The sequence below is a fragment of the Pleurodeles waltl genome, chromosome 3_1 (genome assembly GCF_031143425.1).
Source record: "Pleurodeles waltl isolate 20211129_DDA chromosome 3_1, aPleWal1.hap1.20221129, whole genome shotgun sequence".
Classification (NCBI taxonomy): Eukaryota; Metazoa; Chordata; class Amphibia; order Caudata; family Salamandridae; genus Pleurodeles; species Pleurodeles waltl.
The window spans coordinates 1,463,089,689-1,463,108,333 of record NC_090440.1 but is presented as its reverse complement, the minus strand read 5'-3'; the positions used below and the strand labels follow the sequence as shown (position 1 = coordinate 1,463,108,333).

General features: G+C 43.5%; 1 protein-coding gene across 2 annotated transcripts in view; it reads right to left on the bottom strand.

The window, feature by feature from the left end:
• CCNT2 (cyclin T2) overlaps positions 1–18,645 on the bottom strand; it is a 90,779-nt gene that overhangs the window by 40,664 nt on the left and 31,470 nt on the right. For both annotated transcript variants that reach the window (XM_069225056.1, XM_069225054.1), the window contains exons 5-7: positions 17,032–17,094; positions 2,197–2,242; positions 713–876 (exon numbers count right to left, since the gene is read on the bottom strand). In XM_069225056.1, coding sequence (XP_069081157.1) covers positions 713–876; positions 2,197–2,242; positions 17,032–17,094 — 273 coding nt within the window. The remainder of the gene's footprint in view (positions 1–712; positions 877–2,196; positions 2,243–17,031; positions 17,095–18,645) is intronic.

The window sequence follows — 18,645 nt, the reverse complement described above, 5'->3', positions numbered from 1 at the left end:
GCCGGTGTGCCCTCACACACAGGTACTTGCACCTGCCCTCAGGGCTAGGAAGGCCTGCCATAGGGGCGACATACAGTGACCAGTAGTGAAAAGGGTGCATGCACCCTGTCATGCAGATTGCAAGAACATTTTGCATGGGTGGCATAACATGCTTCAGCCCATGGGGATCCCCCTAGTACCTGGGTACCATATACTAAGGAATTCCATGGAAGCACCAGTGTGCCAAATGTGGGGTGAAAATGGTACAAGTTACAAAGTTAGAAGGATTAGAAGGGAGAGCGCATAATCACTGGGGTCCTGGTTAGCAGGATGCCAGTGAACAGTCTAACACACTGACAACAGGCAGAAAAATCGGAGTAACCATGCCAAAAAAGAGAGTACTTTCCTACAACCACACTACCTCGGCCACTGGTGCTGTCCACTCCCTGCTCAGAAGAAGATATAGGAAGAAGGCATACCTCAGATGGAGCCTGCATCAGAGAACTTAGATGGGAGGGATGGGAGTGTTGGAGGAAAGGATTTCAAGTTGGTAAACAAGACTCGGAGGTGATGAAACACCAGAGTGCAGCCAACCTTAAGACTAGCTGGTTTGGGCCATGACTACCAGCAGGACAAGGTGTGTTTAGCTATTACCTATTATATACCATGCATCAGTAACCATAATAATGAATACTAAGAACAACAAAGTTAAAACAAATATCCTACTCCTTACCATCAAGCAGCTCCAGAGTAACAGAAGGATCCACGTATTCCCACCAATGTTTTCCATCAGTTGACACTGGAATTTCCCAATTAGACCATTTGCAAGCCAAATGAATGCACACACATGCTATGACTGTTGGCTTGTACTGAAGACAAAATGTTGTAAGGTGCAGACTTTTTCATGAGTTGCCGAGTCCAAACATGAAATGAAAAAAAGAAAAAGGCAAACTGCCTATTAAAATACAAAGTCGATAGGGGCAAAGTAATAACAGGCATATCTTATAATTCTTAAGTAACATTCTTAATGGGCTACCGTTAATTAATTTCTATAGTACTTTAACCACCATCCTGACTTCCCATTTAACACTGCAAGAGCAAAACAATGGTTTGAATCTTTAATTGCTGATATATATGCATTTATTAAATTCCAGATGGAGATAGCCTTTCAGTGGTGAAAACCTTTCTAGAATAAACAATATTAAAGACAAACACGGGTGGCGTACACCTAGGTATAAGACATACGGTCACAAGCTATAGGTCCCTGGCATTTTCTTCAAATCACGGTTACCATTTAGGAACTAAACTGTTCTAGGCAATGGCAGAGATACAAAGGTTTATCATTAATGTTACTGACATTTAGCAGTATTGGGCCATTTTACCAACTACACTAAAAGTCTGGTGCAGTGGATTGCATCGGATCTTTCTGGCTCTCCATCAAGCGCATAGCTCAAACGAAACAGGGTAAGGCAGAGAACAATCACTAAATAAAACAAATTAGACAGCATTTATACAAATGAGAACACTGACCTTTATAGGCCACTCTAAATATAGTAAGAATTAGCAATATCTAGGGAATTAAACTCTGAAATTATATTAAATGAGAGAAGTAGTTTAAAGACAACTTTGCTAAAGATTTAGATTTTTCATTCAATTCCAGGATAACTAGAATAATTTGGCTGTTTACATACCAAATGCACTTTAAGCAATTAAAGTTATGTAAGTGATTTAAAAGCATTACCGTTGTTTAATGTATTAAGACTTGTTTACAACATTATATTTTATCTGGAAGCACCTGAGATGCTTTCGAAAAAGATTTGTTTTCAGTAAATTGTAAAGGTTAGAATTTTATAAAATTACAATTAGCCATTTAACTACAAGTGTTAACTAGAAATATCATGGTACTTACCGATGCGCTTGAAATTCTAGGTTAAGTTTTATCTCTTTAGATGCTATTCAGGCTACCAATTTTAGATTTATGCACTCAGAATCGAGAAAATGAGATCAGAAAGCACCACTACACTTCTCATTGTGCATTTAACCCCTTCGTGCCCACATGGCCCTTGTACTATACACCGCACTGCACACAAGAAGGTGCCACCACAGCAGATGGCCCAATCTCCTGGTGCAACAAGGGTAATAAGACACATGAAGGGGGCCCTGCAGTACAGGAAGCTAGTGTGCTATAACAGTGCAACAAAGTGTCAGGATAACCACCTGTTGGTAGCCATGAAATAGGATGTCTGTGCCAAATCCTTGCTTGCTGCAAGAAAGATGAAATTCAGTTACATATCAGCACGAACACCATTTAATGTTAAAAATTATACTTTCCATATAATAACATTTCTTTAGGGCATTGAAATTGATAACGCAGAAGTAGCACTGACACACTTCATTGAAAAATGCTTAAGAGCTTTATATAAAAAAAACATTTTTTCAAAATCTCACTGATCACTACTGAAACATTTGTATGTTTGGTGAAGTTGCATTAGGTATCACCGCAAGAAGTTAAAATACCAAACTATTTCACACATGCATACTTTATTTTAACAACTAACAAGTACTAATAAGAGAAACACTGCATTTACACAAATCACAAAAGGTCTAAAATGTGACATTTAACATAATACAACAAGCATTAAATCAGAGTTGCAGTACAAACTATTACGAAACATGACCAAGCTTCACTGAGATTTAAAATGTACTTAAAAGATTGTGTACGAGCACAGCCAGCCCCCCCCCCCCCCCCAACACATTTTTAGGGTTACAGATTACCCCTGTAGGACCACTAATGTTTTCTTTTAAACTCCACTAAGGCAAGGCAAGGTTTTGCATTTGAAATATTTACTCATACGCTGTACTTGCAGATTGACAGTATATTTAAAACACATTAGAAAAAACAGCACTATTACTCACCTTTCACAACAGCTCTCCAGTATTAGTCCCTTACAGACTTAAATAGAAACTAGGCCTAATGAATCATGACAAATTAAAGATGTGTATAACCTTTCAACTGCATCAGATGGTGGCCACTGACAGTATGTAATCAGATTGAAAAGATACTGCAGCCGATTTAAGAGGAGGAACACTGCATCATGGCCCACGAAGGTATGTATTCCTGTTATAAAATACTGTTACTCTAGGTCCCTTACACTTAACACAGCAAACATTTATGATCATCCACTCACAGTAAAAAGGGACTGAATTTCCAGAGTAAGTCATATCAAATAAACTGATGGTGCAAGCAAGAGAAACACAGAATAGTTTAATATAGATGACCTGTTAAACAATATACAATAGAAAATCATAAAAAACACCAATTTAGTGCGAAGGGGGAAATGGGGCCTGTCCGAGGTTGAGATAGATTTAGATAGATTACTCTTAGATATATACCTGGCTTTGCAAGAAAATGCAACTCAAACATCAGCAAGCGTGGGTAAGCCATAATTGCATGACAGGGAGAAAAGATTTTGTGCTTCGGTCTTAATTCAGACCATCACTGACTTCATGTAGAGTACAAGTTCATCTACAGAAATCATCAGATGGCAGGTCCATGATGTAGTCGAACATCAAGAATGTGGCAGCACAGATATACCCTATGAAGCATACACAATAATAAAAAATAAAAAAATCTGATTGTTTTGAATAATCTAATCTTTAATCACAAATTACCCTGAGCTGCTCCAGTAAGCAGTTAATCGTAACTATTCATCTGAGCACAGGTACTCCTAATTTAACAGTCACTTGAGTAACATTGTTAAGGACACCATGATACTGGTAGGAAAATAAGGGGAAAGCCTAGCTTGCCTTACAAAGTCAGTTTTCACTGAGCTTAAAAAGACTTACTAGCCCACCCTATACAATCACCCTAATTAGGAAAATCATAGGGTAAGTAATTTAAGGAAAGGCAGGCCACACAGATTTCAGCAGAAAAAAGCACGTTGCCTTAGGCCCAAAAACCAATCCAGCTATAGCAGAGATGTTGAACACTCAGTTCTTTCTGGAATTCGAGGAAGGCATTATGATTTTACCATTACCAGATTACCATGGTTCACGTTAACTTAGAGTAGAGGGGTAGGTGAAAGAAAGACAACACAGGGTAGGAGGGTACCAATGTATTTCCTTTTCTCTCCTGTCTTCCAGTAACTGTCCCCAACCACCCTCACCCCCATTCCACACATACCCCCACGTTCCGCCAGGGAATTAGATCTTCATCACTATTCCATGCCAGAACCCAACACACACCCCTTCCTTCGAAATGACAAAGAAAACAAAAATAAAATAAAACAAATTAGCTAAGACTAACATACATGACTGCACATGAGATATATATATAACTACGCATGTGATTGACTAAATGATCTGATGCACAATGTAATACTTGAATTTCATAGGACATGACTTCATCCTCCATGGTACTCCCCTATCCACACTCTCCTCCATGCAATTCTCACTTGCTTCCATGCCCAGTCTTCTGTTGGCATAATTGCACTTAGATTCTTGCACAACTAAAATGTAAGATTATTCCACCTCTTCCTATTCTCCAACACAACATGACCGAGGACTTTCCTTACCCTGGCAGGAGCAGAAAACCTAGACAAGCCCTTCCGCACAAATCTCAGTTTCCTAACTCTCACCCAATCTCCTTCTTAAACAAGACCTTCACAATGATTGCTCCTCGTTCTATAACTTGCCTGCACAGCAGATCTCATATCCACCACTCTTCCTAACTTGTCCACATCAACATTCTTCCTCACCATCCACTCCTTATTCAACTTTGAGCCAGCTATTCTACCTCTCAATAGGAATGGGGACATCCCTGTAGTGATATGGGGTGTTGTCCTGAAATCCACCAGTAAGTCTGCGACAGTTTCCTTCCATAGCAGCCCATTGACCAATGCCAGCTGCAAATGTTCCTTTATAACACGGTTAAACCGATCTACCAATCTGTTGCTACGAGGATGATACAGGGATGTTAGAGTGCACTTTATACCCACACTAGCTAGAAAACTTGCCATTTCCTTAGAAACCAGCTGTGTCCCATTATCTGTGAATATCTTTTCCAAGAAACCTTCTCTCAAGAACACTTCTTTGAATTTTTTTTCTTACTATGTCAGTATTCACATGATCCACAAACTTCACTTCACTTCTGGCCATTTACTCCTGTAGTCCACCATCACCAGAGCATACTTCGAAGCACCACCAATTACTCTTAACGGTCCTGAGATATCAAACGCCAACTTGGACCACAGTACATTTTTAACCTCAATAGGGCTTACCGGGGACGGATACGTTACCGGAGACTTATCACTCAACACACACATGCAACAGCCGTGCACATAAAGCTCAATTGCTTTCTCCACCCCAGTCCACCAAAAATCCTCTCACTATGCTTCATAGCACAAATTCCAAGATGCCCTTTGTGTGCCAACTCTAACATACTCATTCGCAAGCTGACAGGGACTATTAACTGATTACCTCAATGCACAATATCTCCAACAATGGATAACTCTTCAACTCTTTTGTACTGAATTACATTTTCTGGTGTGTTCCTTACACTCTGCCATCCACCACTGATGAAACTCCTAACTTCTTGCAAAACATCATCCAAACATGCACTTATCCACTCTTGTTCAGTCAACGCCCCCTTGGAAAGTTCACCAACATCATTCACTGCACACACTATTTCCAATTCATCCACTGATTCTGATTTAACATCACTTTCTGACAAAGGTAATCTGGACAAGTAATCAGCCGCTCGATTCCTCACACCCGGCATGTATTCCAGTTTATAGTTGAATTCCTGAAGTCTATATTGCCACTTCGCAATACAGGGTGTGGCCCTACCTCCACCCTTGGTGCCAAAGAAATCCACCAATGGTTTATGATCAGTTATCAAAACAAACTCTTTACCCCCACAAAAAACACTTTAAATACTCAACACCCCACCACATGGCTAAAGCTTCTTTCTCAAATCGTAGAATGTGTACTCCGCCCCTCTCAGACTTCTGGATGCAAATGCAATGGTTTCCTCCTTAGCATTACTCCTCACTTGCATAAGTACAGCACCAAGTCGTACATTGCATGCATGAGTTGCAACAATACATGTGTCATTAATGTCAAAAGCCTTGAGGGCATGCACATCAGCTATGCTCTTGATGGACTCAAATCTTTCGTCACAGTCACTGTCCCATTGGAACGTAATTTTTTTTTCTCAAAAGATTGCGGAACACGCCATCATGTCTGAAAAAGTGGGCACAAATTTCGCATAGTACTCCACCAAACCTAGAAAAGACCGTAATTGATCCTTATCTGCAGGTATGGGAGCATGTCGAATTGCACCCAAACATTTTGGTTCTATACCCTTTTAAGACATGGTGTCCAAAAAAATCTACACCTTCCTGCATAAACTTGCACTTGTCCTAACTTAGTTATCCCACCCGACTTAACTCCCAACACACCCTTTAGTCTTTCATCGTATGCAGCAATGGTGTCCCCATATATTAGTATATCATCTTGGAAGGACACAAAACCCTCTTACAGCAGACGCAGATGCCAAACCAAACAGCATCTACATGCACCTTCTGGAGTTACAAATGACATGTAATGTCTAAAATCTCTGCTCAATTCCACCTGCTGGTACACAGAAGAGATGTCAAGTGAGGTGAAATACTTTGCACCATTTGAGTTTGCCAACATTTCATTGATGTTAGGAAGTGGTGGTTGATCTACAAAATGTTTGCATTCAAGTCTCTTAAATCCACTCAGTCTCAATGATTTGTCTGCCTTACGCACCAAAACTATAGGTGCCAACCACTCGGACCCTTCAATAGGTTTTATTATGCCCAATTAACATAACTTCTCCAATTCGCGCTTCAGCTCAGCCCGTAGAGCTAATGGTACCATGCGCACCTTGGGAGCCACAGCCTTTGCATCCGGTTTCATATTATGCCATGCTGGAAGCCCCTGAGTTTTCCTAATCCAGTCGCAACTGAAAGGAAGATGCTGGGTAGGAGGGCACCTATTTATTTCCTTTGTCTTCCAGTAACTGTCCCCAACCGCCATTCTGTTCCCCCACATACCCCCACGTTCCACATTCCGCCCGGAATTGGAACTCCATCACTATTCCATGCCTGAAACCAACAATAGGCCATTAAAATTTTTAAAAAAACTTGGTGACAAGTGGCGCATGTGAGTCTACAGCACTACATTACACAAACAGATGCTTATGTGGCACGTGTGGCGGTAGATACATGCACTGCAAAGACTAAGGCAGTCCATTAGAAGGGGTGGATAGTCTGTGGGAGGTGCAGTAGTCTAAAAAAGGATGCAGAGCACTGCCCGGCCTATACTGGCTTGCTGGTGTGCTAAAATATCCACAATAGTGCTTAGTAGAGGTGTGTGGTGTAGGCCATGTAGCTGCCATACAATTGTCAGCTATGGGAATGTTTCCAAAGAAAGATCATATTGGCTCCCTTTGGCAAGTGGAGTGCGCTCTGGGAGAAACTGGCTATGCCGGATTTGGATATAGGGTTGCATTTGCGACGTACACAAAAGGCTACAAAGAGCTGTTTAGTTTTCCAAAATGTTTCAATTCTATGTATGTAGAACATGAACACTTGACATTTTAGGTATGAGCAGCTCTTTTTGCAATAGAATCTTGTTGCTGGAAAAATACTTGGAGCACCATGGACTGATTGAGGTGAAAATGTGAGACTACCTTGGGCAGGAATTTAGGATTAGTACAAAGAACCACTTTATCTCTGTATTTGGAAGAAAGATTCTCCTACGGTTAAACCTGCAGCACACTAACATGCTTAAGTGAGATAATCGCAACTAAGACTGCCACGACAAATTGAAGTGGGCATTAGTGAAGATGCTCACACAAGGGACCAATGACTGTTAGGTCAATGTTAAGGTTCCAGGAGGATGCTAGAAGAAACCAAAAGGTGGAATAACTTGTTTGAATCCTTCCATGAAAGCTTTAATGACTGGAATTTTGAACAGTGAGCGATTCTATGTATTTTGAAGATAGGCAGCCATTGCACCAAGGTTTAACAGTATGGAAATGTAAGCTGAATGTGCATTCTGCGAATGAAGCAGGTAGCAGACAAGGTCCTGGATCAACATTTCTATTTTGCTGTGTAACAGTCTCTAGTGTTAGGTCTGCGTGCTTCCTCGAGAATGTCCATACAGTCGGATGGTAAAAGTAGACAAACTATGACCTTAGGAGTCAAACTGCTAGGTTAAGATTCTTGGGATCTGGTTGATTGAGTGAGAAGGTCCGCCTGTTGGGGATCTTCTTGGGAGGTACTACAGCGAGATTCAGCAGTGTTGTGAACCAGCACTGATGCACCCAGGTGGGAGCTGCAAGGATCGTGGCGAGATGTTTGCCTGAGCTTTTGAAACAAAAATGGAATGAGACCGAGGTGGGAAAGCATGGGCAAATATCCCTGAACAACTCCTCTATAGTGTGTTGCCCTTGAATAGTGGGTGTGTGTACTTGGAGGTGAAGTTTGGGCACTTTGCATTTTCTGCTGTGGCGAAAAGGTCTATCTGAGGGAATCCCCCAGTTTTGGAACTATGACAGGAGGACTTAAGTTTGGAGTTACCATTTGTGGGCTTGTTGAGGCTTCCTCCTGAGCAGGTCTGCAAAATCGTTGTCTTTCCCCAGAAGGTATTCAGCCAACAGGTAAATGTGGTGAAGATCCCACTTCCATATGGTCACACGTGAGATAGTTGTGAAGCGAGCGAGTGCCCCCTTTTTTGTTTTTTTGCATCCAGACTAGGACAACCTTGTGAGACAGGTCTGTGATGCATCTGTGGTGAGTGATGTGAGGAACAGGGCCCAAAAAGGCTGCCCCTTTAACAAATTGATGGTGTTCCACCACTGCAGAGAACAGGGAGTGTGGTGGTCTATCAACACAAGATCTTCCAGGCGACTGACAGACCACTGGCAAGCTAGACATTTTTGCATAAGATGCATATGTAGTCTTGCGTGAGGAAGTACGGCAATGTAAGGCACAATCATTCCTAGCAGTCTCATATCTGTCCTGACGGAGAGTTTAGTTTGATTGGAAACGGGGCAGAGTTGCTTAAAAGTTCTGAATTCAAGCAGGACTGGGGCAGGCTAACCCGAATTGTGCATCTAGGTTTGGGTAGTCACTTCTTTGCAGTGGGTGTTGCTTCGCGTGCAGAGGAACTCTTGCCTCTCCCCTCGTTGTTAATATCTCTGAAGGAACCTCAACAATAACCATTGTTGTAGGTAGGCATCTGTGGAGGTGGATATACATCCCCTCCCTCCTTTAGACTGGGCAACAAAAGAAGCCCATGGGAGTGTGCGTTTGTAGCGCTTCCATCGTCTTAACTGTATTGGGTATTTTTCATTTGCTTAAGGGTAGAACCTACCTGCGGTCCAAAAAGGTGCTACCTATCAAAAGGCATATTCAAGACTACCTGCTGGAACTCTGGCTTGCACCCAGAACACCTTGGCCATGCGAGCCTCCTAAGAGTGACCTTGGCATTAATACCCCTGGGAACTGTATCTGCTGCGTCAAGAGCATAGCGGATGGAGTGGTTTGTAATGGCCTGCCCTTCAGTGACAATTTGCTCACCTTTTTAGCAATTTTTTGTTGGGAGGTATTGCAATAGTTCCTCCAACTCATCCCAATGGGCTCTTTCATAGCGGGCAAATAGGGCCTGAGAACTGTGATGCGCCAAAGGTTGGTGGTCTGTGCTACAACCCTCTTCTCAGCAGCATCTATGACCTTACTCTCCTTTTCAGGCAGAGAGGTATACCCAGTAGCCCGACCGTTTGCTCTCTTGCATGCAGTGGTTGCAACAACAGTCAGATGGTACTTGACTTTAGATGAAAAGTGGGTCTGAAGTTGCCGATTTATATTTCATGTCTACCTGAGGGGTGATTACCCTGCACGGACTGGCTCCTTAAAACAGTCCTTGGCATGTCTCATCATGTCAGGAAGCATGGGCAAAAATTGGGTGTCCCTGTGTGTGGAAGAGAGGGTGTCAAACAAAGTTCTGTTCTAGGGGTTGTAGGAAGTTGGCTCTGTATGCACTATTTCAAAGTAAGGAATAGTATGCACAGAGTCCAAGGGTTCCCCTTAGAGGTAAGATAGTGGCAAAAATAGATAATACTAATGCTCTATTTTGTGGTAGTGTGGTCGAGCAGTAGGCTTATCCAAGGAGTAGTGTTAAGCATTTGTTGTACATACACAGACAATAAATGAGGTACACACACTCAGAGACAAATCCAGCCAATAGGTTTTGTATAGAAAAATATCTTTTCTTAGTTTATTTTGAGAACCACAGGTTCAAATTCTACATGTAATATCTCATTCGAAAGGTATTGCAGGTAAGTACTTTAGGAACTTCAAATCATCAAAATTGCATGTATACTTTTCAAGTTATTCACAAATAGCTGTTTTAAAAGTGGACACTTAGTGCAATTTTCACAGTTCCTGGGGGAGGTAAGTTTTTGTTAGTTTTACCAGGTAAGTAAGACACTTACAGGGTTCAGTTCTTGGTCCAAGGTAGCCCACCGTTGGGGGTTCAGAGCAACCCCAAAGTCACCACACCAGCAGCTCAGGGCCGGTCAGGTGCAGAGTTCAAAGTGGTGCCCAAAACACAGGCTAGAATGGAGAGAAGGGGGTGCCCCGGTTCCGGTCTGCTTGCAGGTAAGTACCCGCGTCTTCGGAGGGCAGACCAGAGGGGTTTTGTAGGGCACCGGGGGGGACACAAGCCCACACAGAAATTTCACCCTCAGCGGCGCGGGGGCGGCCGGGTGCAGTGTAGAAACAAGCGTCGGGTTCGCAATGTTAGTCTATGAGAGATCTCGGGATCTCTTCAGCGCTGCAGGCAGGCAAGGGGGGGGGGATTCCTCGGGGAAACCTCCACTTGGACAAGGGAGAGGGACTCCTGGGGGTCACTTCTCCAGTGAAAGTCCGGTCCTTCAGGTCCTGGGGGCTGCGGGTGCAGGGTCTCTCCCAGGCGTCGGGACTTTAGGTTCAAAGAGTCGCGGTCAGGGGAAGCCTCGGGATTCCCTCTGCAGGCGGCGCTGTGGGGGCTCAGGGGGGACAGGTTTTGGTACTCACAGTATCAGAGTAGTCCTGGGGTCCCTCCTGAGGTGTTGGATCGCCACCAGCCGAGTCGGGGTCGCCGGGTGCAGTGTTGCAAGTCTCACGCTTCTTGCGGGGAGCTTGCAGGGTTCTTTAAAGCTGCTGGAAACAAAGTTGCAGCTTTTCTTGGAGCAGGTCCGCTGTCCTCGGGAGTTTCTTGTCTTTTCGAAGCAGGGGCAGTCCTCAGAGGATGTCGAGGTCGCTGGTCCCTTTGGAAGGCGTCGCTGGAGCAGGATCTTTGGAAGGCAGGAGACAGGCCGGTGAGTTTCTGGAGCCAAGGCAGTTGTCGTCTTCTGGTCTTCCTCTGCAGGGGTTTTCAGCTAGGCAGTCCTTCTTGTAGTTGCAGGAATCTGATCTTCTAAGGTTCAGGGTAGCCCTTAAATACTAAATTTAAGGGCGTGTTTAGGTCTGGGGGGTTAGTAGCCAATGGCTACTAGCCCTGAGGGTGGGTACACCCTCTTTGTGCCTCCTCCCAAGGGGAGGGGGTCACAATCCTTACCCTATTGGGGGAATCCTCCATCTGCAAGATGGAGGATTTCTAAAAGTCAGAGTCACCTCAGCTCAGGACACCTTAGGGGCTGTCCTGACTGGCCAGTGACTCCTCCTTGTAGCTTTCTTTGTTCCCTCCAGCCTTGCCGCCAAAAGTGGGGGCCGTGGCCGGAGGGGGCGGGCAACTCCACTAAGCTGGAGTGCCCTGCTGGGCTGTGACAAAGGGGTGTGCCTTTGAGGCTCACCGCCAGGTGTCACAGCTCCTGCCTGGGGGAGGTGTTAGCATCTCCACCCAGTGCAGGCTTTGTTACTGGCCTCAGAGTGACAAAGGCACTCTCCCCATGGGGCCAGCAACATGTCTCTGGTGTGGCAGGCTGCTGGAACTAGTCAGCCTACACAGACAGTCGGTTAAGTTTCAGGGGGCACCTCTAAGGTGCCCTCTGGGGTGTGTTTTGCAATAAAATGTACACTGGCATCAGTGTGCATTTATTGTGCTGAGAAGTTTGATACCAAACTTCCCAGTTTTCAGTGTAGCCATTATGGTGCTGTGGAGTTCGTGTTTGACAGACTCCCAGACCATATACTCTTATGGCTACCCTGCACTTACAATGTCTAAGGTTTTGTTTAGACACTGTAGGGGTACCATGCTCATGCACTGGTACCCTCACCTATGGTATAGTGCACCCTGCCTTAGGGCTGTAAGGCCTGCTAGAGGGGTGTCTTACCTATACTGCATAGGCAGTGAGAGGCTGGCATGGCACCCTGAGGGGAGTGCCATGTCGACTTACTCATTTTGTTCTCACTAGCACACACAGGCTTGTAAGCAGTGTGTCTGTGCTGAGTGAGGGGTCTCTAGGGTGGCATAAGACATGCTGCAGCCCTTAGAGACCTTCCTTGGCATCAGGGCCCTTGGTACTAGAAGTACCAGTTACAAGGGACTTATCTGAATGCCAGGGTGTGCCAATTGTGGATACAATGGTACATTTTAGGTGAAGGAACACTGGTGCTGGGGCCTGGTTAGCAGGGTCCCAGCACACTTCTCAGTCAAGTCAGCATCAGTATCAGGCAAAAAGTGGGGGGGTAACTGCAACAGGGAGCCATTTCTTTACAGGGGTCCTTTGTGGAAATCAATCTTCTGAAAAACTGCTGCACTAGAGATAACCTGTTGAAAGGAAGTAGCATTCTCAGGAGGGGAGGGACAAGGTCCGGATCGTTTGGGAGTGGTGGGATCAGTGTTGTTTAATGTCTCAAGGGTCGGGATCAACTAACTGCCCATCCAGACCCCCCCCCAGTATTGGACTGTAGTGACCCCTGAGGTGAAGCATCAAGTGGGTCATGTGTAGGAGACAGTGGTGGTGGTGGAATGCGAAGGGGATGGAGGTGCAGACGGTGGCCTAGGAGGAGGATAGTAGGCAAGGCTGGTGACTTATCTTTAGTTTTCTTCCTAGCAGGAAGGGGGAGGTTTAGTGCCTCCTTGAAGATCAACTTATATCTGAACCTTCCTCTGCCATAAGTCCAGTTTTGAGAGGATCGGCTCAACAGGGGGAAGTAGACGGTTCAGAGTCTTCCGGCCAAGCCCAAACCTTCAGGACCGAGTCAGGCTTTGCCTGCACCGAGGTCAGTGAAAAACATGCCCTCAGCCTGATACGGTCAACACAAGGGCAGGTAGGAGGGTGCTTTTGAGGGGGGGGGGGTGGGGTCGTGGGTTTTGGCAGCAGAAATTGGGGCCCAAGATAGTCTTATGGGATGAAACCATGGTCAGATGACAGTGATGATCAGCGACTGCTACCTCTGATGATAGAAGTGGGAATTTTTGGGAGAATTTGGGTGTTGGAGCAGGGGCCACAGTACGCATGCACTGGGCAGATGGTATGTTCTGCATTTCGAGACTCTGGCTCAACGTCAGAGCCGGGCCAGTCTTCAATGGAGAAAGCAGCCCCTTCTTCGGCAGTCAGCTCTTCCTGTGCACGTTCTTTGCAAAGGAGATATGGAGAGAAGTCGGAGGAAGATTTCTGAGAAGTTCAAAGTCGTCAAGGCAATCAGTCTTTCAGAGTAGAAAGACTTGCAGGCGTAGCAGATGGCCTCCTTAAGGTTAGATGAGAGGCAAAGGTTGGACACAAGGTATTGGTCAGTGTGCAGGTATTCTTTGTGGCAACGCAGGCAAAATCTGAAGGGTGTACAGTCCACCAGAAACATCTTCTATGGAGGAAGCCATGTATAAGGTAAGCCTGAAACAGGTGGTGCCTTGAAGGGTGGTTAGTCAAGCCTGAACTAACAAAATTCAAGAGCAGAGGTGGAAAAGCACGGATGAAAATATCATCAAGAAGAGTAAAGAAACCAAAGAATCGTACCGAACGGAGTCAAAAACACAGAGCAGAGGCACACGTCCAAACCCAACAGCAGAGAGGAAACAAACTAACACTGGAGTCAATACCCATGTGCAATTTTAACAAGAAGATGAGTCACTCGAAGGACTTCTTCGACGAAAAACTTGCACAATTTCTGACTCAACACTAGATAGCAGTAGTATGCATCTGTATCTACAGACACATACCATCTAACAGTAAGACTGCAAATAATGAGTGTTCCTCGTGAAAGATTCAGATATTCATGAACAATGGAAGGTTCCCAGTGAACTGGTCTTCAGACTTAAAACCCTACTTACATAATCCTCAGGACACAGAAGAGACTGAGATAAGATTCCATATAGGTCATCTTTGCAAAGTACTCCATATGGAGAACTATAAAATGAGTTTTGCCTGGGCACACGCCAGGGAGATATATATACACACACAAAAAAACAGCAGTATATGTGATATAGAGGCAACAATTGGAGTCATTGTGGTAGAGACTTAAATCTGTGAAAGTCTCCTTTTTGGGTGACCTACCCAGCTTTGAGATGTGCGATTGACAATATTTTGAAGCTAGACTCTCACATAGCTCTCCTAGACAACGTAATGAGGGAGTGAACCTCGGCATTGGTTGGCCAATCTATGACTGTCTAGTTCTTTGTTGATAATCTGAGGGGGAAAAAATTGCAAAACTGTGTGGGCTGCATGAAGAGTCACCCTAACAAAAAGAAAAAGTAAAAACAAAAAGTACTCTACCTTCCCCTGGAAAAAAAAAAAAAAAATCAACAAGAAGACACTAACAAATAGCAGCAGAACAGTGCTGGTGGTCCTTTGGCAGACTGTAATGTGTTGTACGTGGCAAATTTTGCTGGATGGTAGCGGATTGTTCTTCCCTGATCTGCATCCTTTGCGCAGGAAACTTGGAGCAGATGTGTGTATATAGGCATGTGAAATTTCAATGTGATGGCTCACAAAGGCACAGTGGCTTCAGTAATTTGTAATGGACTGGTTGTGAAGAGTGTGTATAGTTGTATAGATATACACACAGTTCACCTTTCAAGGTTTCTACTGTAGGTATTCTTTGTACTCCATTTGGAATATGAGGAATAAACATATATAAACAAATTCAGCTCAACGGCAGAAGAAAGCTAACTATTCTTGGAAGAAAATGCTTACATTTTCTAAAACAATGACAGTTAAAGAAAAAACGAAATCGGATGGAACCTATTCAAATGGGTAAAAAAAAAAGTTATGGTGGTTTTAAAACCGGACCAATTATTATTTCAGTAAACAAATATTGAACATGACACTGCATACATGTGCAAATAACACACACCCTCTCCCCCTTACAGTTACCATATTTGTTCTGGTTACCACTAGTTCACTGTGGAGATCGACAGTGTTGTCTTTTCTTTTACGTACTGTGATGCAACATCTTGTTTTAAAAGATAAATGTGATAGTGACATCACTACGTCTTTCTACATCTTTGAATTGGTTGAAGTGTCAATCCTAGAGTATATTGCAGTTTGGATTTTAGTCATGTATACAAGGACACAGGTAGATAACTGAGCAAAACCATTAGAATATTTTACTAGGCTTTCTTTTTTTTTTTTTTTTTTTTTTTTAACAATAGGGCAGATCATATATGTACAGAGATCAATAATAAATGCTAGTGTAACTGTGCACCGGTCATTCCTTCTCTGTTCTGCCCACTGAGCATTTCAAATCAGTCTTATTTTTAAAATCTACCCACTTAGACTTTCTGTACCTTGGATAGCCTTCATACCTCAACTTCCAATAGGATGCACCTCATTAATAACTTGAGAATCACTTTTGTTTCGTTTCTTCCACTTTCTCATTACCCAAACACTTCTGGTATGCTATATTTTTCTTAAACCAGTCATCACCTCTATCTCACATTTCAATCACCCTTAAAACATTGTTCATTCTAGGACATTGCTTTCATTATCACTGATCATTACTTAAAATGCTTTAATCTGATAATATCCATGCGAGCCATGTTTCTATCAATCCCGGACTCCATGCCAAAGCTGTTTGGACAACTACAAAGATCAATTCTAATCCTTGCATTATGATGCAAATAATCTCCAACCTCCCAAGAATCTTTCCTGCCAGAGTTCTGCCTCAAATGGGGACTTCATCCTGAAAACTTTTCAATAAGAACTCTTAACGCAATTCACTGATCCAATGACATTTCACCCAAACTGTATGACCAGGTCCAGGGAATCTTTCACCATGTTCTCTTTAAACTATGTTCCGGTGGTAGTCACCCCAGTCTACCAGAGCATCAGCTACACAGACTGACCATTCCTGAAAATCTGACCTTATCAATCAATGAGATTTTAGTAAGCACGACTACTCAACCATAAGGGTCTTAAGGCACTGTGGGAATTAGGTCCTCTGTGATTCAGTCAAAGAGCCGGGTTTTAAGGTCCTTCCTTCACGACAGAGTGCCAGGGGTGAGGTGTTCCAGCTCTTCGCCGCGAGGTAGGTGAAGGATCTTCCTCCAGCCGAGGACTTCCATATGCAGGAGGCGGTGGCCAGTGCCCATTGAGCGGAGTGGTCTGGCTGGGGAGTAGGCGGCGCGGTGATTGAGGTGGACAGGTCCCGAGTCATGGAGAGCCTGGTATGCGTGGATGAGGAGTCTGAAATGGACACTTCTCTCGATGGGGAGCCAGTTGAGGCCTTTCAGCTGTTTGGTGTTGTGTTGGTGGTGGGGGATGCTCAGGACGAGTCCGGCAGAGGCATTCTGGATGTGCTGTAGTTTCTTCATATTTTTCTTTACACTTATATACTAGACATAAGTTTAGTGCCCTGCTGTTTTCCCCCGAATGTTTTTATTGTTTTTTTGTTTGAAACACGAACAGACAAGCAACACCTTGTTAGACCTATCCCCCCTGTTCCTCCTCCCCCTACCCTGCTGCTTCTTGATGTACAATCATATATGCAAGCTTTAGGTATGAATGCACAATTGTAAACAGTTAAATGCATTTTAGGTTGAAATCTCAGCAAAAGAATACTATATACATTTGTACAAGACTAACGAATCACTGACCTCGCACTAACTGGGTACATTTCACCACATCAGTATGAGGATGCTCAATGGTAATCTCAAAACCTGAAAAAGAAGTTACCAGAAAAGTATTGAACATGGCGGATATATGTATTTGTGCTAGCTAAACATAGACCAATGCAGATAAAAAGGAATAGCAATGCAATGATTCTTATGGAGTATCTCCTGTAAGATGCGATTGCTGCCTCCCCAATTAAATAGCTGGTCTCTAGAAGCAGTGTATTCTCTTTACTAGTCCCCAGTTAAATACAGTTAAGTATGGAAAAATTGATGCATTAATTTACATTCAGTGAAACAAGCTAACATTTAATATTTAGACATGTGTCACAGACTGCATGGATAAAAATCTGCAATTACAGTGTCTGGACATACAGAGGTGCATTTGTAGAGCAAGCTTCCAAGGGACTCTGGTATTGTTGCATACGCTGTTGGTCCCAGGCTAGTATATGGTCACTTCAGCACTCAAATATTAAGCTGACGTCTCATAAGCAGATGGAAGTGTTGTGAGTATAGGTCCATCATGCAGCACACTACATCTTCTAAGAACCGCAAGCTAGACATTTGAAAACGTTCCATTCATTAAAGACAGTTCATGTAACAAAGTTCGAATAGCTCCCCCCCCCAAAAAAAACAATTGGCAATAGTGCTACTGTCCACTTATTCAAAGACGTGTCTAGTGTTCAGGTGATGTACCAGGGGAGAGCTAAAATGTCAGCTTGGCTACCTGCATTCTCAAAATAGCCTGCAGCTCAACATTGCTGAAAAGATTGGACCACAGAAAGATGCCTCATTTGAAACTTAAGTTACAAAGTAATGTAAATGCACCAAGAACAACGTAGAAAAGCAGTAACAAGAATCAACCATCACCAAGGTGACATGATTTAGCGCACGCCTTTAACCTCTGGGTTATATAGAGAAGGGCAGAACCTCAGCAGGACTTAAAATCTGTCGGAACGGCAGCTGTGCGATCTCTTGACATTTGATATCAGCCCACTTTATTTACCCATAGCCTCTTGAAAACTTAAATGGACTACATGGGGAAGGTGGTTTTTATAAGGTGTGGTCGGAGTTTAGACTACAATCATGGAATCGTCTTCCATGTTACTTCCTACCTCCAAACTAACTTGCAAAGACTACACTTTTGTAAATGGCCCCACTGAGTTAAGTTTTTTTTTTTTTTTTAATATTTTTATTAAGTTTTCACTACAGATCTAATTTCCATAATTTTGCGTTTATTATAACAGGGTTTGGTTGATCTGATATAAGATATACAGTCAAATAAACAGAAGAAAAGAAAAAGAAACAAACGTAACTTAGGTCTTATTATTATACTCAAAAATATTTGGCTGCTGTGTCTGGATGATGGATTTTTCAGTGTGGTATTAATTGCCACACAATTAGCTGCCTGGTTACACTCTACCCTGCTGGTACATGCTTTTTTTTTGTATGTGGTGGTGGGGGGGTGCCGGTCTGGTGTCCATTTGTGGCATGTGCTGTAGTGGTGCTTATTGCACATATTCTAATTATTTACTCATCACTTGTTGGTCGCTGTGGATATTAGCAACTTAGGGGTGTGGGAGTGGGTGCTCTCTCGTC